The 20,944-nt window shown below is 40.5% G+C and overlaps 1 protein-coding gene across 1 annotated transcript; it reads right to left on the reverse strand.

The window, feature by feature from the left end:
* Positions 1 to 518: 518 nt before the first annotated feature.
* On the reverse strand, positions 519 to 20,409 carry RFC3 (replication factor C subunit 3). The gene is made up of 9 exons (XM_062194379.1): positions 20,222 to 20,409; positions 16,987 to 17,124; positions 14,087 to 14,154; positions 12,736 to 12,833; positions 9,909 to 10,090; positions 9,122 to 9,258; positions 8,934 to 9,032; positions 2,794 to 2,863; positions 519 to 805 (listed from the first exon to the last, which is right to left on the reverse strand). The coding sequence occupies exons 1-9, from the start codon at positions 20,306 to 20,308 to the stop codon at positions 614 to 616; spliced, it is 1,071 nt and encodes a 356-aa protein (XP_062050363.1). The 5' UTR covers positions 20,309 to 20,409; the 3' UTR covers positions 519 to 613.
* Between the last annotated feature and the right edge of the window lie 535 nt (positions 20,410 to 20,944).

Here is a 20,944-nt window from a genome sequence, read left to right on the forward strand (position 1 = left end):
ATGAAAATATGCTTATTTCTTAGTCCCAATCTAATAGCAATCTGAATCCCTGGGAATCCCTGAAACGGAAGTCGGATACCTGCAGCCTGAACACAAATGGTACTTATAATTTTCTTCATACCCATGTTATTATGCTTCAGAATTCTCCTATTTCCTGCAAAAACGTAACTCCTGGTTGAGAGAATGTGATTGATTACAGGTAATGGAGTGCCAAGCACAGTCATGAACGTGAGGTCAAAAGCTGTCACCCAGAGGATATGGAACCATCACTGCTTTCTGATGGGTCAGCCCCCTTCACAGTGAAGGGCTGGGTGGAAGAGAATGGCAGGATCAACAACGCCTGTCTGAATACAAACGTGAAAGTAAATTAAAATCACTCTCCTAAACTCTAGTTTTTCTACTTATGTCCTTTCAAGACATTTCGATAACACAGAAGCATTTAACCTAGAAGATAAGATTAATAGTCAAAGAGTACTTACTACAAAAAAAAAAAAAAAAAACCCACAAATAAGACATGATTAAGTAGTTATTTTATTTTACCCGGGGCTCTCCCCATACAACCGGCATGTAAATGCTGACACTGAGAAATAGCTGGGAGAACCACTGAGAGAAGTCAGAACATCATGCCTTCCAATCCATCCTCCATAAACTTCTTATAAAGTGCCATAAATTTGGCCACAAATGCTTCCAAATGATAAATGGCCTTACTGCCCAGCTGGAGACGATGTTCATAATAAGCTGCCATCTGGGCCACTTCCCCTTTCAGTTGTCCGTCACAATTATGCAAAAGTTCCGAGAGAAGGCCCTAAGGAAAAATAATTGGTGATTTAAAAGGTAATCACTGAAAACAGTATTAACTGAACATTCTTTATTTCTCTCATTCACAAAAGAAGCAAAACTTAAGCTAAATGTGCTCTTTTTAACCCATTAAGTCCCACGTTTTCAATTCTGAAACTATTTCAACAATATAAATATTTATTTCAAAGTTACCCTAAGTGGTATATTTATTGCTCAATTTAAATTTTTTCAGGGTGTCCTATATATACAACCATGGGACAATATTAATTCTTTTTTTGTGAACCTACAATGTTCATTCAAGAGAAAAAACTTCCTTTCTTTAAATGCCAAACACAGATGGTCTCCCACTTACAAATTTTCGACTTTATAATGGTGTGAAAGCAATACGCCTTCGGTAGAAACCACTGCATGAATTTTAAATGTTGATCCTGCCCCAGGCTGGTGAAATGCAGCGTGATCCTCTAGTGATGCTGGGAAGTGGCCAACAGCCGCAGCTCCCACTTGGCCACCAGAGGAAACACCCGATACTCTGCAATATCCTGTGTTAATGAACTGTGACATTAAGCAGGGTCGGCATAGCAAACGCATTTTCCATTTATGGTATTTCCGACTGAGAATGGGTTTATCAAGATGTAAACCCATCAGAAGTTGAACAGCATCTGCACTTAATTGCACAAGAGTGCAAGGATAAAAGCACAAAGATACTTATTGCAGCATTTTTTATACTAATAATCTGGAAACAACCTAAAATTAAACCAAGAGGGGTCATATTCATGAAACTGTGATGTAGTCATACAACTGAATGCCACTCAAATACTAAAAAGAAGGAGCTACATCTGTATGGTCATATAATACCACCTATGCTATACTCTTGACTGAAAACCATTTCATGAAACTACACGCGCGCGCGCGCACACACACACACACATATATATATATATATATATATATATATATATATATATATTTATGTGAAGAACAGAGGTCTGTGGGCCGGCACCACAGCTCACTAGGCTAATCCTCTGCCTGTGGCGCAGGAACTCTGGGTTCTAGTCCCAGTTGGGGCGCTGGCTCTGTCCCAGTTGCTCCTCTTCCAGTCCAGCTCTCTGCTGTGGCCTGGGAGTGCAGTGGAGGATGGCCCAAGTGCTTGGGCCCTGCACCCGCATGGGAGACCAGGAGGAAGAACCTGGCTCCTGGCTTTGGATCGGCGCAGTGCGCCAACCATAGCAGCCATTTTGGGGGTGAACCAATGGAAGGAAGACCTTTCTGTCTCTCTCACTAACTGTCAAAAAAAGAAAAAAGAAAAAAAAAAGAATAGAGGTCTGTGAAAAGTAGTTACTCTTAGAAAAGAAGGGTGGATCTCATTTTTTTCATTGTATATTTCATAGCATTTGAATTTTTTTGAATACTGCCCTGCCGTTTTAACAAAAGCAAACCAAAACTCCCTGAACTCCCTAATATTTAGCAAACACTAAAAGACACTAGACAGAGGAAGTTGATAGAACAAACCTGAAGCTAAGGCTCGAAACATCCTAGAATCTGGACTCTATCTACCTCTGTAAGGTACTGTGTCTCATCACTTGAAATGCTTATTGGTCGGCTGTTTACGTGGTTCTTCACCTTTTAATCCTCTAAGTCTCAGCTTAAACGTTATCTTCCTCAGAGAAGCTATCAATGGCCTTCCATGGCCACGCAATTCATTTTTATCACTTCACCTTGTTATATCCTTTAGAGTACTTGCAACATTCTGAAATCCTCTTATTCTTCTTTCCCTTTGCATCCCACTATCATATAACCTACTGAAGGCAGGCCCTCCCTTCTCTTCTTGGTTCCTCCCCTAATGGTGTCTGCCACATAGAAAAGCCGAGATAAACACCCACAGAAGTACTAAGTTGGAGAGAAAGAGGTGACAACATTATTGTCCACCTACAAAAGCCCTGTGATCAGTCTAAGTGTTAACAGTAATAAACAGTTTAAGATCTGAAACAGGGTTACCTTCATTATTATCTCAGGAGGAATACAATGTGTTAGAAGCTCATAGAGCCTTCCACGAACTTCAAGGAGCCTATATAAAACAAAATAATCGATAGTTTGTGATAAAATCAGGGACAATTTCTCCAAGTTCCTACTGTGCTATTTTACTCTACAAATTAAACTATCCAATACTGCCACACTTTCTTGTATAGTGTTATCGTAGGACACACACAGAGAAGTTTCCTAATTCAGTTGATTTTTTTCAAAAAGAAAAACTTCAGAACTCTTTTAAATGAGACATTTATACCTAATGTGGATAATCATGTCAAATACTATGCAAGTGCTAGACAGAAACTAAGACATAATAGTGAAAGCTGAGCTTACTCACACAATGGCATTTAATACACCTGAAGGATATTATCAAGTAACAATGTTTTCTTTTTTCTCAAGATAGATGATACCTGACATTCAGAAAATGGTCATGAAGGGATTGGAGTCGTGGCATAGCGGGTAAAGCTGCCACTTGCAATGCTGGCATCCCATTTGGGCACCAGTTTGTATCCCAGCTGCTCCACTTTCAATCCAGGCCCCTGCTAATGGCTTGGGAAAAGCAGGGGAAGATGCTCCAAGTCCTTGGGTCTCCTGCTTCCTATGTGGCAGGAGATCCAGATAAACTCTAGGCTCCTGGCTTCAGCCTGGCCCAGGCCTGGCTATTGCAATCATCTAGGAAGTGAACCAGCAGATGGAAGATCTATTTCTCTCTCTCACTCTTTCAAATAAATATCTTTAAAAAATTATCATGAAAAGATTATAAGCAGTCACTAATTACACAAGTTACAAAAGATAGCACTGGTATGGAATAAAATGCTACTGCTTAGACTACACAGTAAAATGGCAATATGACAGGGACATGAAGCTGTCCTGTCATAAAGGGGTGAGAAAAGAGGTTAGAGGTAAGCACAGAAACTGAATAGGATCATTCAAACCAAGCTAAATGAATAGGAACATGTCAAAAAGTTACAATGAAAATCCCAAATATACACAAAACAGGCATCTTCATCTATTTCTCTATATATTTACCCACTTCCAAAGAGAAAAAAGGTGTTCTGAATTTTTACTAAGACGATGGATGTTCCACACTTCAGATAAATCAGGGCAGTGATTTATAACTTCTTAAAAGTAGAGGCTGTCTTTTCCTTTGGGAGGCCAGGAATATGAAAGCCCAATCATACATAAACAAAAGAACTAGAACAGGGCAAGCATCTGGACTAACAGTGAAGACACTGATGGGAACACCAGGCCCTATATAGGAGTGCCTGGGTTCTAAGCCTGCCTCCCACTTAAAACTCCAGCTTCCTGTTAATACAAATACAAACCCTGGGAGGCACTGGTGATGGCTCCAGTGGTTGAGTTCTTGCCAAACCCATGGGAGACACTGAGTGGGTTCCCAGCTCCCAGTAAACAGGCTCAGCCCAGGGCCAGTCATTGCTTAAGAGAGTGAACCAACAGAATGCTTTCCATGTCTGTCTGCCTCTCAAATAAAATAAAGAAAACTTGGAAAAACAGTTATTCGAACAGACACAGTAAGGAACAATTTAACCGAGTCTTTACACCAGCTCAGTGAGGGATCATTATCTCCATTTTTCTTTTTAGATGTCAGTAACCTAACAAAATCAAATATAGCAAACCATGATATGAACACAGATCTGTCTTCTCTCAAAGTCCATGTCCTCTCAATGTCCACCAAAGCGTTTATTTAACACGATACTCTGTCCTAGGATCACTGGAATATAATACTTTTACTGAAAAGTTAAAGTTCAGAGAGGTTGGGCTTCCACCAAGCTCATGCAGATGAGCCAGCACTTTTTTCAAGTCTGACTCAAAAGACTACAGCCTCGGGGCAGGCGCTGTGGCACACTGGGTTACCCCCTGGCCTGAGGCACCAGCATCCCATAGGGGTGCCTGTTGGGAGTCCTGGCTGCTCCACTTCTGATCCAGCTCTCTGATGTGGCCTGGAAAAGCAGAAGATGGCCCCTGCACCCACATGGGAGACTGGAGAAGGCTCCTGGCTCCTGGCTTTGAATTGGCACAGCCAATTGGGGAGTGAACCATCAGATGGAAGTCTTCTCTCTCTCTCTCTCTCTGCCTCTCCTCTCTCTGTGTAACTCTTTCAAGTAAGTAAATAAATCTTTAAAAAAAAAAAAAAAAGACTACAGCCTCTTGCTGACATGGTAGTGTGCCTCAAAAATAAAACCTGATTATTAAATCAGAAGGAATAAAAATAATGGCATTTGGTATAAAATTATTTTTAATATATACATAGTTTATATACTTTATTTCTAAAAAGTTGATTCAGGAGATACTTGCCTATACACAAGTACAACACTGTGTGGCTCTCATACATGTTAACATGTATCCCACATTAGTGTGAGTTAATTTATACTATCACTTAGCTTACAAAAATTACTATAGTCTCCACTTACTATGTCTGTCATTATTTCTTGATAGGTTACAAGAGCACAAATTCTTCTGTCAAAGAAATTAGAATTGTCTAGAACTGTCTCTTTCTTGGCCGGCGCCGCGACTCACTAGGCTAATCCTCTGCCTTGTGGCGCCGGCACACTGGGTTCTAGTCCCAGTCGGGGCACCGATCCTGTCCCGGTTGCCCCTCTTCCAGGCCAGCTCTCTGCTGTGGCCAGGGAGTGCAGTGGAAGATGGCCCAAGTTCTTGGGCCCTGCACCCCATGGGAGACCAGGAGAAGCACCTGGCTCCTGCCATCGGAACAGCGCGGTGCGCCGGCCGCAGCGCGCCTACCACGGCGGCCATTGGAGGGTGAACCAACAGCAAAAAGGAAGACCTTTCTCTCTGTCTCTCTCTCTGCTGTCCACTCTGCCTGTCAAAAATAAAAAAAATTAAAAAAAAAAAAAAAAAAAAGAACTGTCTCTTTCTTTTAGCTGAATGTCCCTGATTAAGTTATTTAAGTTCTGTATATCTTTATTTACTGTCGCACATAGTAAAGATTTTCATAATATTTTCTTCAAGAGGACTGTTATGTTAATTAAATGAGATAACACATTTTAAGGGCTGATATAATCATTCACATAAATATTTGCTGCTACTCAAATTTTAAAAATCAAGACTATTCCAAGACGAATCAAATAAAAATCAAGACTATAAACGGGGGTCAAAAATCAGTAGTCATTGGGTATTGGATACAGGCCAAAGATCAAAATGTCACCAGCTTTACAGTATTTCTGACCAGCATCAAAGCTTTCTAGAATTGGGCAAAACTTCTCTTTACATGGCACAAAGGAATAAAGTCCTATGGCACAAAGGAATAAAGTCCTACAATTTTATTTACATAGAGCATTTCTTCCACAGGGTCATTTATAAGCAAAGTTTTAAAAACATAAGTGATATATCAGGGCTAGCACTGTGGCACAGCGGATAAAGCTGCCACCACCTGCAGCACCAACATCCCTATGTACGCCAGTTCGAGTCCCAGCTGCTCCACTTCCCCAGCTCTCTGCTACAGCCTGGGAAAGCAGTAGAGGATGGCCCAAGTCCTTGGGCCCCTGCACCCGCGTGGGAGCCCCGAAAGAAGCTCCTGGCTCCTGATCAGCACAGCTCTAGCCACTGTGGCCAATTGGGGAGTGAATGAGTGTATGGAAGAAATCTTTCTCTCTGCCTCTCTGTAAACTCTTTTTCAAATAGACAATGAATCTTTGGGAAAAAAAAAAAAAGTGTAAGTGATATATTATCAAATATTACAATAATCTGTAGCTAAAGTCCTTAAAAGTACAAAAATTCTACTACCACCACCACGAATTTTCCTTCTTTAAAACCAGAACAAAACAAGAAAGTCATCTTCAGTGTAGAACTATTCCTAAGACCTGCTTTGTTTGTATTTTATCTTTTTTTTTTTTTTTTTTTGACAGGCAGAGTGGACAGTGAGAAAGAGAGAGACAGAGAGAAAGGTCTTCCTTTGCCATTGGTTCACCCTCCAATGGCCGCCACGGCTGGCGCGCTGCAGCCGGCGCACCACGCTGATCCGAAGGCAGGAGCCAGGTGCTTCTCCTGGTCTCCCATGGGGTGCAGGGCCCAAGCACTTGGGCCATCCTCCACTGCACTCCCTGGCCACAGCAGAGAGCTGGCCTGGAAGAGGGACAACTGGGACAAAATCCGGTGCCCGGACCGGGACTAGAACCCGGTGTGCCGGCGCCGCAAGGCGGAGGATTAGCCTGTTGAGCCATGGTGCCAGTGCATTTTATCTTTCAAAACCTAGTATTTTAGGGCCAGTGTTGTGGCACAGCAGGTTAACCTACCACCTGCCCATTCCATATGGGCACTGGTTGAGTCCCAGCTACTCCACTTCCAATCCAGCTCCTTGCTAACACTCCTGGGAAAGCAGCAGCAGATGTCTCAAATACTTGGGTCCCTGCCACTCACATGGGAGACTTGGGACGAAATTCTGGCTCCTGATTTTGGTCTGGCCCAGCCCTTACTATTGCAGCCATTTGGGGAGTAAACCAGTAGATGGAAGACCTCTTTCTCTCTCCCTATTTGTAACTCTGCCTTGCAAATAAATAAATCTTAAAAATAAAGATAATATTTAATATTTCTTGGGGTTAAAGTTGTGACTCATTGGGGTAAACTGTCACATGTGAAGCCAGCATTCCACATCAGAATGCCAGTTCGAGTCTTAGCCACTTCACTTCCATCCCATCTTTCTGCTAATGCACCTGCAAGGCAGCAAATGATAGTCCAAATACTTGTGCCCCTGAAACCCCTGTGAGAGATCTGGATGCAATTCCTGGCTCCTGGCTTCAGCTTGGCCCAGCTCTAGATGTTATGGCTATGTGGGGAGTGAACTAGCAGCTAAAATCTCCATCTCTGCCTCTGTCACTCTGCCTTTTGAATAAACAAATAATAAATTTTTAAGGAAAAAAATAAAAGAGAATATTTCTTCATTGATTATCAACAAAACAGAATACATGCTTTTCCCTAAAGGCTTCTTTTCTGATGAAACTACTTATGTTTGGTACCTTTTGAAACCAATGGAATTCAAAGCAAACCTTAGAAATTCTAAGTACTCACTATGTCTGATTTACTATCCACCAAAACCAATGTATGTGGAAGTCAAAAAATACATGTTATGAACCTTTTGAAGGCTCTCTTATAGAAAGTAGGATTCATCAGATGAATCACTCAAGAGGGGAAACATTATTTTATTTTAAGCCAGAGAAGCTTAAATTATGTGGCTGTACTCAGCTGCTCTAAACCCTTAAGTGATCAACCACCCTTTCAGTTCTGACAAGCTTCAAGGATGTGAGATTGTGCTTCAGTGAGCTTGAGGAACCTCCTCCACACTTCCAAATACGCAGTAGGCTTTACACTGTCATTCTTGATTTTCAGAGGTGCAGACTGTCCTTCTCAAAGCTGTCATCAATCCAATCACCCAAGTGGAGGTGTTTTCAGTATGCCCCCCGCACTGGGTATCAGACCCACAGAAGTTAATGGAAATAACTGCAGCAAACATGCCAAAAAATACTAAGTACCAATAGCATATAGACAGCAGTACCCTTAGTACAGCTGTTCATTCTACATGAACACAGGGTTTTCTAATTCTTAAACCATCATCATACAACCTCTTTTTGCTCTTCAAAGAAACAAGTATCCCTGGCAGGCTAGTATTTTCAATATACAAATGAAGAAGCTGAAACTCTGAAATGAAGTTACCTGATGAAGGACATTTATCTAAACTTTTAGATGAAAAGTCTGACTCATTCTTTGGTGTCTTCCTAGCAAATGATGTATCAATTACTAACTTAAATACTATCCTTTTCAATATTAGAATGTGAGACACATTATGTGTTAACATTAGGTCACCCAGGATCCTCAAAGTAAAAGCTAAAAACCCTAAAACCTGTCTTCTTTTACACATAACCTTTACTAAGTTAATAGCTTAACAAAAGCTGTAATAACACATACTATTTACTATTCCAAACAACTCAATTTCTGAAATGAAATCCAACCTTTTCCTTAAAAGTTTAGTATTTTGATTCAAGATTTAATAATAATTCTAAATGGTGGGGTGTTAGTAGATAATAGCTAATATATGTACTATCTTAAGACTTAAACCTTTATTTCATACAGGTTACCTTTGTGGAGTTTGCTGACTGACAATAGCATTTGCAGTCTCCCTCAGATACACCTCCCAATCTGTCTCTGGGATTTCCTGATCTGCAGTGAAAGGATATCTACAACAAAAAGAGAGGACGAAAGAAATTAGAGAGAAGTATGCTAATGATGTGTAAAGTCTCCAGTGGCACCCGCCCCACCCACTTACTGCTGCACTCTGCAGGCTTCGCACATTAGCAGAGCTTTTCTGAGATTTCTGCGGGACTTCTCTGCCAGTCTATGAGCCAGCTGGGAAGGAAGGTTCAGACCTTCCTTCTTGCACACAGTAGTTAACACATGGCAAATCTACAAACAAAATTAACAAAAACGGCCAGATCATCAAAAGTGTTCTGAGATAATTTCTGTTGGTAACATCATTTAAGATCCTTTTAACTATTACTCTCAAGTTTTTACATGTAGCTTGCTATAAAGATACTTTAACAATCTGCACCCAACAGTGTCACATATTATCCCTATTTTGTATAAAAATCTCAAAATCTATGAACAGCAGGAAAACTATTTAGAACTTTTATTGATAGCTGTTAAGAATGACAAGGAAAATAAAAATCTGTATTAATGTAGTTTCAGACTAACATCACCTTGCAAAATCTACTTCCTCCACATTCCAGTCTCCTCCTACAGCCAATTAAGTTAGTAAAGCAATAAATAACTAGTCCTTAAAAAAATTAGAATTTGTAATATACATCGGCTTAAGGTAGTAGAAAGTTTAAGGAGAACACGGTGCAGATCTCAGTATCTGGTATTTACTATCAGGAATATGCACTGGTTTATGCATCTTCTAGTGGTTTGTATCCAGCTCTACAGCTGTTCTTGATTTACTGATGCATGCCACTAAGTTTTTACAAAAACAACCATGACAGGGATGTATACACTAAGCTCAGAGACTCAGAACTAAAACTTCTGTGAAAAGTTACAAGAGGTTTAATCTGATTTACCTCTTCAATGCTAGGAGCAGGCACTCGAACTGCCAGGCATCTACTACGAATGGGTGGTATCACTTTAGATGTAGAATTGCAACACAAGATCAACCTGCAGGTAGACATGTATTTTTCCATGGTTCTGCGCAAGGCATGTTGAGCATCTTTGGTGAGTTTGTCAACTTCTGTCAATAACACCACTGAGTCAAAGAGAAACAAACACATCCTCACTTGATTTCAGTCAAAGGAAATAACGCACCTCCTTTTCCCACTAATTATTCACATCGAAACCCTAAATAATAAGCTTGATACACTACTCGTCCCTCTAGCAAGGATGAATCAAAGTTATAAAAATAGAAAAACCATTTTTTCAAATATTCTGTAAAGACCAAGAAACATTGGTTAAACGAAGGTGTTGCTTTGTTATAAAAGTCACTGCAGTCAATATTATTTATACGCACAAAAAATTACCAAGACAAGAATGTACTGTGCTGCATTTTCCCCCAAATGTTTTATCTCAGGAGCACATTTCCATAGACCTTCTTTAATCTAATATCTTAAATTCTAAAAAATACACTCTGGAAAACACTGGCACAAGTAATGTAGTCGACACCACAGGAAACATCTGATCACCAGCACAGGGAGATTCTACTGGGCCACACTCAAGGACCTGCCTTAAAGTGATTAAGAAATAACACGGAGGCAGTGACTGAATCTGTTATATTTCTAATTATATTAAAAATGTCTTTCCTAAAGATGGCACAGCAAAGCATAGCAATAAATCCTGTCCACAAAAATCAACAGTAGTAAAGGTTCTAAAACTAAAGACCCATGGACAACATCCATATCAAAATAAGTGAGATGTTTCACCTAAAACACTCAGATATGGGCAAGAGAGAACATACAACTACAATTGAAAAGGCTCTCCTAGTGTCAGCATCTATGTAAGAAGAAGCGTATTTTGAACATTGTTTTTGGTCATTATTCCCTAAACAGTATAACAACTATTTACAAGTCTTTACATTGCAGTAAGTATGATAAGCAATCTAGAGATGATTTAAAATACATAGGAGGATGTGTGTAGGTTACATGAAATACTATGCCATTTTACATGAGAGATTTGAGCACAGGCAGGCTTTGGCATCTATGAGGAGTACTGAACCAATCCCCGACAGATATAATTATTTTTATGAGTAATGCTGGAAATAGTGACTGAGTAATAAGATATGCAAAAAACAGCAGCATATTTTTTAAAAAGTTAACGTATCATGACAAGTGGTGATATATACTCCAGAAAAGCAAAATGATTTTAATATAAAAAAATCCGGTAATGTAATGTTTGACACCAATGTAACTCAGAAGAAAATTTATAAAACCACATTCATGGATGCAAAGAAGCAGATATAACATTCAATAAAATACAGGTGATGAATACTTTCTTTCCATGACCAGATACATGTACCCCAGGCCAAAGTCCAGCAACTAACAACGTGGAAGTTAATCCTTTCTTCTAGAATTGTGATATAGACTACTAAGACCAAGAATGGTAATGGAGGTAATGGCCAACATAACTAGAAAAGAGAAAGCATTGAGAGCCACACAAATTTGAAAGAAAGAAAAAACTCTCTATTTGCAGATGCATGAACGTATACCTGAAAAAGCCAACAGAAACTATGGAAAGACTACTACAAATGATTAGAGAATTTAATAACACAGGAAATAAAATATGAAGAACAACAACTCATATATACACAAAACATTTTAAAATGTGACTAAGTTCATTGTAGTGAAAAATTAATTCCTAGACAAAATTATATTGAAATACAGACTGAAATATAAGAAACTGGTTAGAAATACAGGCAATTCAAAAATAAAAATAAGAACTGAACAAAAGGAAAAATGATCACACTCATTCAAGAAACTCACTATTTTCTCTGCTTAAAATGACAAGGATAAAAAAAATTATCTGCAATTGATAAACATCAGGGAAAAAAAGAACATTCCAGAAATTGCCATTGGTAGTATCAATCTGTATTTTCTTCCAGATGAAGAATTTGGCAAAGTCTATCAAAAGCATTAAATATTAGCATATTAATCACTATAAAATATTACTTGGAGGAATGTATGTACATATATGCATTAAAAAAAAAACACTGTAAAGACCAAACTGTTAACTGTTGTCTCAGATGATAGGATTATAGCTGACTTTAATTTCTATCTAATATTTCATGAGGAACATCTAATTTTGGTTATAAAAACAGTGAATTTGGGACAGTCGTTGTGGCTTGAGGGGTTAAGACATCACTTGTAATACCTGCATCCCATATCAGAGTCCCTGGTTATAGTCCCAGTTCGAATTCCAATTCAGCTTTGTATTATTGCATCCTGGAAAGCAGCAGCTGATGGGTCAAGTCCTTGAGCTTCTGCCTCCCACATGGGAGACACACACGGAGTTCTAGGCTCTTGGTTTCAGCCTGGCCCAGGCCTAGCTGTTGTGGTCATTTGGTGAGTGAACCAACAGATGAAAAGACCTTTCTCCGATCTCTCTCTATCTCTCTCTGTGTCATTCTGCCTTTTGAATTGATGAAAATTAATAAACATCGGAAAAAAAGAAGCTAATTTTAAATCATATAGTTTCTTATTTAAAATAAAATGATTTTTTCATTATTTATCTTGCAAAATATCAAATAAGTGGCATTCCTGTTTCTCACAAAACTCAATTGTATTAGACTATAAACTCCCAAGAGCACAGAAATTACACTGCTCTTATTCCTTTCTCTAACTCCAAAAAAAAAAAAGCACTAACGCTCTGAAGTTTATAAAATAAGATATTTTTACTGCGTACCTTTAAAATCTCTTTGAGAGCTTGTTTCAAGTTGCTGTGATTGTGCCACTGTTTTCAGCATTTCTTGAATTACTACCCGGTCACTATTTCCAGCATCACTGCACAAAACAAAAATAATAATATATATGTAAATATTTAGAAATACTCTACTACTCCTGAAAGTGTTGCAGATCTATTAGAAGAAATATATTTAGCATTCAAACTTTTAATAAAAATTACTAATACCTAACGATGATCATAAACCTTTAAAGTGAAATATTTTAAAATTAAAAGTACAAATAATATTCCAATTTTATACATCACTGAAAACACTACATTCTTACATCAAGTTCAGTGTTAAGTAAACAGAGAAATAACTAATAATTAATTTTGCAAACTCTATCACCCCTAAGTTTTCTCCAAGTCACTATTATTAAATATATTTAGAATGCCTTTCATCACTTTTCTGGTCAAGAATTCAAAATATGTCCCATTTGTCTATGAATTAATACTCTTACTACATTTATGCTCACACCCATTTCTACCAATCTTAATTTTGACACACCTAAAGAAAATAATACTTATCTGCTAGGGTTGTTTAAATCCATGTAAGGTTTCTCACACAGTGCCTGCTACTCAATAGCTCATGCACATAAGCTAACTCAACTCCTCCTGCTGCACCCAGCCCCCTCCCTCTCCTTGAAACTGACGGTCACACTTGCCTCTGAGCCATTATCCAGGGTTGCCTCTGTCTGAAAATACCCTCTACTCTGCTCTTCAGAATCCATCAGCCCCTACAGGATCTTGCAGCCCAACCCAATGTAGCACCCCAAATCATTCCTGAACTACTTACCACTTAACTGCTGCTTCATGAGTTCAATGCCCCTGCCCTACCACAAGACCCTAATCTTATTTTATGATAGCTAATTCAAACACATCAGTTGGGGGACAATTATAAAATCCTGATCAACAAGCTGAAATAAAGGCAGCTGCAACAAAAGATCTGGCAACCCAAATTCAGTTTCTGAAATATTAATTCCAGACACTACAAACTCTTTAGATATACTTTGTTCATTAGTGTCAAATGAGTCAATATAATTTCACAAAAAGTTTAGAATACAATGTACTTCATGTAAAATAATCAGCTCAATAGACATGTGTGTGTGTGTGTGTGTGTATAAAATCCTGAAATTATGACAGACAAGGCAAGGTGCAAAGGCTCGAGGCTCTATTTCAAGTAGGGCAGTTTCACTTTAATCTGTCTGGTTTATATACTGTGCTTCTATACAAATAATTTTACTTCATGAGCTTTCACCTTAAAAGAAAGTCAGAATACCATCTTTCTATTGACTTCTATATAGTAGCAACTTACCTGGGATTAACTTCAAGATGGTAATTACTTGCAATGGTGCTGATTTCAATTTTCTTTTTAGATGGAGTCTATGAACAAAAAAATCCAACTCTGTAAATCATTTATTTCCAGGCTATCTCCCCTCTGTCTTGTATTTTCATTAATTTTTTGTAATATAAACAATTTATGTTCACTTAAAAAAAAAACTTGAGATAACCACCATTAATGTTTTAATTTCATTAATCTCATTCTTTTAATTGCAGATAAATGTTTCGCTTTTTTCTTCATCCCCAGTTATCACATCATCATTGTAAACAATCTGTGTATTTCCTTTCATAGCCAAAATAAACACAAACAAGTACGTTTACATAGAGTGTCAATGTTTCTTGTAAAGAAGTAAAACACAAAGGCAATCACACACACTTCCGTGTTTTGCTTTTCCAGGTTAACACCACATCTTGACAATCTCTCATAGACAACCGGTAGTGTCACAGTTGTGTATCAATCTACATTTTGGAAGTTCCAAAGCCAGTTACACTCACGGGCAGTTTTCTTACTTTGGGTCATTCAAATAATTTGACAATTGAAGTTCTTGTGCACACTCATGTCTCATGCCCTGCTTTCATTGCTATGTAAGGGATGTCTAGTAGCGGATCTGCTGAGCCTTCAGCTCTCAGCTCCTTCCTCAGATGCCTGCCTGGCCTGTCTGGTATCCTCCATTAACTATGCAACCTCTTTTCCCCCAGTCTGAATGGCTGGGCACTTCTTCTCACATTCTGTCTGGAGAGGTGCCCATTTGGTATGATGGATGTTCTACTCCATTAAATATTATAATCTTACTACTTTTCCGTCTCACGTCTGAAAGTCATTTTTGTTAAAAAAAAAAAAAAAAAAAAAAAAAGATGCTGGATTGGAGGGGATATATTATGTCCTGGAACTTCAATATAACACGTATGTATATGCACGTGTATAGACAGTCCGCTTTCCAAAATATTCCAACAATTCACTTCTCTATATGCAAATTCCTTTCCACAACATTTCTCACCTATAACCTCACCTATATCAAGCCTCTTAATCTTGGGCAGTTTGGCTGAGTATAGAACAGCCTCACACTACTTGACTATCACAAAGGTCACACATTTTACAAATGTTCCTTGCCCACTTATACTCATATTTCTCTATTGTGACTACTTGTGAATAGTTTACTACTAGAGTATCTAACTTTCTACCATCAACTTGTAAGTCTGTTAAATAATATGTTCCTATCAAATATTTTGTGAAAATCTATTATTTTTATATTGACTGGTATGTGTGATATCTCATCAAATGAGCTTTTAAAATTCATATATATATACAAGCATCTATTTCTTTTCCTCTACTGTTTCCATGTTTTCCATTAAAAGGTATATTTGATCCATGGGCAGTTCATATTTTCTAATAAGCTATAGTCTAAGATATTTAGTGTTTCCTTTTAACATTGAAGTCTTTAATCTATCTGGAATTCACCTTTATAAATTTTACTCCATGAATTCAACTTTGTTACCAGACAGGTGACAAGTTATGCTGGTTCATTTTGCCACCTCACTCTTTTCCACTGATCTGAAATACACTCTCCAAAATATTTCTGGGCTCTCTATTCAATTATGCTAGTCTAATTCTCTATTTCTATCCTAATTTAATATAGTTTTATCCTTACAATATCATTTACTAACTGGTGTAACACAAGCCCCACTTCAACTAATCTTTTTTTTCTTATATATAATTACTTCAGCTAGTCTCAGAAAGGTATTCTTCCATAGAGATCTTACGATCATTTTCTATAATAAAAACAAAAGTACATTTCAAATGTAATTCATGCTGTAACTGAGGGAGGATACTTTGTAATATTATGACTCCAATTAAGAACATGCTTCATTTTACCATCTGATCAGCTTTGATATTTTGTCCTGCATTAGTTTTCTTCCTACAGACCCCATACTTTTCTTGTTAAATTTATCATACGTGTTTTTTAAGAATATCCACAAAATGTTCCAATGACATTGCAAACTCAGTGACTAAACATAAGCTAATCAACATTAGCCAGAAACCTAGTTATTCTCCTGAGAATTCTCTGACTAGCACTACCATTCACACGTGTGTAAGGTTTCTCCAATGTCTAACATGTGTAAGACATTCCACCAGGGGCTATCAAGGATATTAAAATGAATGACATGTCCCCTACAAAACTTCAAAACAAATACAAGTGTCTAATGAAAGAATGTCTAAATAACCATAATTAAAGCAAAACACAATAAGTACTACAAGAAAAACTAATTTAATGGAGTGGGGATGGGAGGGGAGGTGGAGGCACTTTGGAGAGGAGGAGCCATTTCAGTTAGGGACTAGACAGCATCCTCAAAGGAAGAACATGAAAACGCACAGCATGGTGATCATGCAAGGCTAGAGGCTTGGCCAGGGCAAGATCATGGGAAATCTCAACATTGTAGACCCTCAAGCCCTCTCTCCCAGCCAATCAGCTGCCCCATCTGTATTAAGTCACCTGATGCCACATTTAGAATTCGTATCAAAATCACTCCTGTCTTTGTATCCCCACTATTACTCAGAACACAGAACTCTAGAAATCTGAGTTGTAGCCCTGGCTGACATATTGACTTACGAGGCAATCTGAACTCTGTTTTACCCAGAAGCTCCCCTTGCTCATACTTGCACTTCCTCTCTACTTAAACAACTGGTATCCTTGTAACAGTTAGGTCTGTAAGCAAATCAGTAGCTCTCAATCCTGGGCACCAGGAACCCCTATCAAATTCCTACTTAATCAGGCAGCAACAGGGTGTGTGAAGGTGGGGACCAGCTGCGTACAGGACAAGGAACTGACAACTTCTGCAATAAATATTTGGAGGGTCTCAAAGTGAAACACTTACAGTGATAGTCTGATGTTCAATTCTCAATTTCTCCACTCCAGCACCATAAAGTTCACGTAGAATGCACATGATTCTTGTCTTTTTGCCAGCACCTGATGGTCCATATACTAACAGGTGAGGAAAATCACCACATTGAACCTGGAAACAAAAAAGGGTATTTTTCACTAATCAAATTGAAATTCTCTAGGTGGAATCAAATTACTTTTTTTTAAAAAAAGACATTTATTTATTTGAAAGAGTTACACAGCGAGAAGGAAAGGCAGAGAGAGAGAGAGAGAGAAACAGAGAAAGGTCTTCCATCTGCTGGTTCACTCCCCAATTGGCCGCATTGGCCAGAGCTGCGCCGATCCAAAGCCAGCCAGGAGCCTCCTCCAGGTCTCCCACACGGGTGCAAAGACCCAAAGACGTGGGCCATCTTCTACTGCTTTCCCAGGCCATAGCAAAGAGCTGGATTGGAAGTGGAGCAGCCAGGACTCGAACCAGCTCCCATATGGATGCCAGCACTGCAGGCGGCGGCTTTACCAGCTATGCCACAGCACCGGCCCCTCAAATTACTTTTAAAAGTATAAAACATTTTGTGTATTGACTATTAAATTCTAGATTCAGTGCCCAATGCTCTGGTGTGGTGGGTTATTCCTCCACCTTCAGTGCCGCCTTCCAGTGTGGGGGGCTGGTTCAGGTCCCAGCTGCTCCATGTCTGATCCAGCTCTATGCTAATGGCCTGAGAAAGCAGTGGAAGATGCCCAAGTGCTTGGGCCCCTGCACCCATGTGGCTTGTGGCTCCTGGCTTGTGGCTTTGGATCAGCACAGTTCTAGCTATTGTGGCCATCTCAGAAGTGAACCAACACATGGAAGACCTCTCTCTGTTTCTCCCTCTATCTGTAACTCTGATTCTCAAATAAACAAATATTTAAAGAAAAAAGAAATTCTAGATTCAAATATATATTTATATTTTTAATAAACTGCAAAGTGTTGATTATTCATTCCTCTAGCACTAACTTTACATAACCTATATACACATAGCATAGCACATACAAAATATAACACTAGATGCTAGAAAAGCAGAAACTCCCAAATGTGGTTACCAGAATCGGCCAGAGAACTTCCTAAAACAGCTGTTTGATTATACGGTCCCATCTGCCATGAGATTAAAATTCTGTCACTCTGCAACTGACGTCTGCCTTAGTTTGGACTCTTAGAACAAGACTGATAAGAACTGAGTCCCTCTGATTTGCTTGAGAGGTTACCTGGGAGGTAAAGAAGACTTCCTAAGACAGGCAGGCAGCCAGGAAGAGCATCATCAAGTCGAATGCCACTTTAGGCACCTGGCCATCCTGCTGGGGAACCTTGGGAAGCCGGTGTGAGACTCACCACAGTGCTAGCCACCCACAGGAGGCAAAGCTAGACCAGGACACACTTTCCCATCAGCCCTTGTTGACGCCTTCTTAGGAAACCGGGTGGGGAGAAAGCGTGGGGAGAAAGCGAGGACTGCTTCTCAAGAGGAAAGCAATCCTATGACCCACTGATGGAGGAAGCCAGAAGTCAGTCTGTGCGTACTTAAAGGGATACAGCAGGGCCCTGACAGTGTCTACTACTTCACAACACGGACCACAGGGTTGAAAATGCTTCCCAGGTGATTCTCACGATCAGTCAGGTTTGGGAACCGAGCTAGGAAGGCTATAAAGAGGATGAGGATACAGAGCTTAGCCTTAGCTGCGCAGAATCACAGGAGTCGAAAATTCGGCAAATAACCATTGCAGACAAAATGAAATAAGTATCTCAACAGAGGTGATTGCTACAGTGACTTTTGATACCTTGTAAGCTCATATATCTCTGCCACAGAAGAAGGAATCTCAAGGAAAGGAACCTCTGACCTAATATGGGATCTGGAAACAGGAGTCACTCCACAAATACCTGTTGCTTTTGTCTTTTAAACTCTGAGCTAACCAGAAAGAAAGACTATGTCTATTCAGTTTTATTAAGTTGTAGATTCAACAGTAAACCGGTGTACATCTCAAAAGCATATTTCTTAACATGTAAGACCAGTGTATCAAGCTGTCCAAAATGTATAATCAAAATTCTAACAAAAAGTAGCTGTAAAAAATAAATTGTATTCTATGGCCTAGAAAATTAAAGCTATTGCTATCAGTTTGCCTATCATTATACATATATTACCTTTTGAATTAGTTACAGGGTCAACATCACTAACTGAGGAGAATTAACCTTCAATTTCAAATCATCTTTAATGCTTTCTATATATGTGTGTGCACACACACACATGCACACGGATAGATTCCTCTTAGTCATTCCTTGTTTTTAAAAAGCACGTAACAATTAAGCAGCACCAGTATCCTGGAAAAGGTTGGAGTGGGAAGACCAGAGGGCAGAGCGCAAACACATCGGAGGCTACGTTTGGGTTTGCAACAGGAACTTCAAGTAACTCATCCTCAACACCCTCCTCTCTCTTCCCTCCCTGTAAGGGTCGGTGTGCTTCCCACAAGGGCCTCGAGGCCTTTTATCCGCTACAACGTAACGGGATGCGGGAGGAAACATCTCCCATGAGGAAGTGAGCGCAAGGACATCCCGTACACGACTTGCGATCCGGGAATCAGAAACGACCTCTGAGCTACTCCAACACGGCCTTTATAAACGAGGACACCGGCACCAAGCACTGGTCGGAAGCCCGCTAAAAACTCACACGACGTCACTCGTCCGCCCAGAGCCCTCCAGCGGCTCCCACCCCACTCCGGCCACCACCGGGGCCGCACCACGCCCGGTCCCTGAGCACAGGCCGCGGTCTCAGGACCCCACCGCCAGGCCGCCCCGGCCGGCTCCGGGCTCCCGCCCCAGTCGTCTTTGCCTCCTCGCTCCCTCCGCCTGCCCGCCCCGCCTGGATTCCCGTGTTTACGACTCGGTCCCTGCCTGCAACTACCAGCTCGGAGGACACTTCCCAGCGCTGCCTTTGCCTCAGCTTTCTGAACCTTCCACGGCGGGCGCGCGGGCGGCACGCACCCTCTCCGGGGCGCCACACCTCGGACCCGGACCCTCAGCCGGGGCGCCACACCCCGGACCCGGACCCTCAGCCGGGGCGCCACACCCCGACCCCGAACCCTCAGCCGGGGCGCCACACCCCGACCCCGAACCCTCCGCCGGGGCGCCACACCCCGGACCCGGACCCTCAGCCGCCCCCGGCCCGCCGCCCCCTCGCGTCTCCCCTCTCCCGCCCCGGATTTACCAAGTTGCGCAGCTGGGCCGCCTGCTCCTTGTGGTAATCCAACCGCCCCAAGGAGCAGGGCCGGTATTTGTCCACCCACAGACTCATGGCAGCAGGACTTCCCGGGGAACACGCTTCAAAGTCCCCGCGCGCGGGCCCCGGCCCCTCGCGACTGAGACAAGTTTTCCCGCGAATTCCGAGTCGCGTGACGTCACCACCGACCACGTCTGCGTAAACGACTTGAGGACGGAAACACTACGGAAGCCGCCCGAGGACAGAATTAGTCACGCCGCCGTTGCCACCTAGTTTAATACTTAGTTTTATTTTCTCTTTGTCCTAACCGTCTGTAATATTCTAGAAACTATGGAGAGTAATTTACGGTATAACTGTGATAGGACGAGCGACAAATCCAGAAATCTCAGAAGACACTCCTCCCTGCATTCATTTCCTTCATCCGTTGTTAACTCCCTGGAGTTGGTCTACAGAAATTTATTGAAAGTCTATCGTAGGGCTCTGCTCTGGGCACTAGAATATACCAAGCTCAGGGTTCCTCTCACTTGGCAGACACCCAGTAAAGCTTGATTGAATAAATTAATAAAAAATAGAATCTAATCTTCACTGTCTTCCATTATGTCCATTCCTCAAGATACTTAATATATTGAAAAGCAATCAAAAAAAAAAAAGTAAAAGTACAAAAACATGGCCTCTGGGGAAGAAGACAGGAGACTGACATACTATTATAAT

The sequence above is a fragment of the Lepus europaeus genome, chromosome 6, assembly GCF_033115175.1.
Source record: "Lepus europaeus isolate LE1 chromosome 6, mLepTim1.pri, whole genome shotgun sequence".
Taxonomy (NCBI): domain Eukaryota; kingdom Metazoa; phylum Chordata; class Mammalia; order Lagomorpha; family Leporidae; genus Lepus; species Lepus europaeus.

Excerpts from the sequence above, each read along its gene's own strand:
- RFC3 (XM_062194379.1), bottom strand. The coding sequence starts at position 20,308 with ATGAGTCTGTGGGTGGACAAATACCGGCCCTGCTCCTTGGGGCGGTTG. Across the intron at positions 9,259-9,908 it reads CTGCTCCTAGCATTGAAGAG|ATTTGCCATGTGTTAACTAC; the intron begins GTAAATCAGATT and ends TTTTGTTTGTAG. Across the intron at positions 806-2,793 it reads CTCCTGAGATAATAATGAAG|GGCCTTCTCTCGGAACTTTT; the intron begins GTAACCCTGTTT and ends ATTTTTCCTTAG.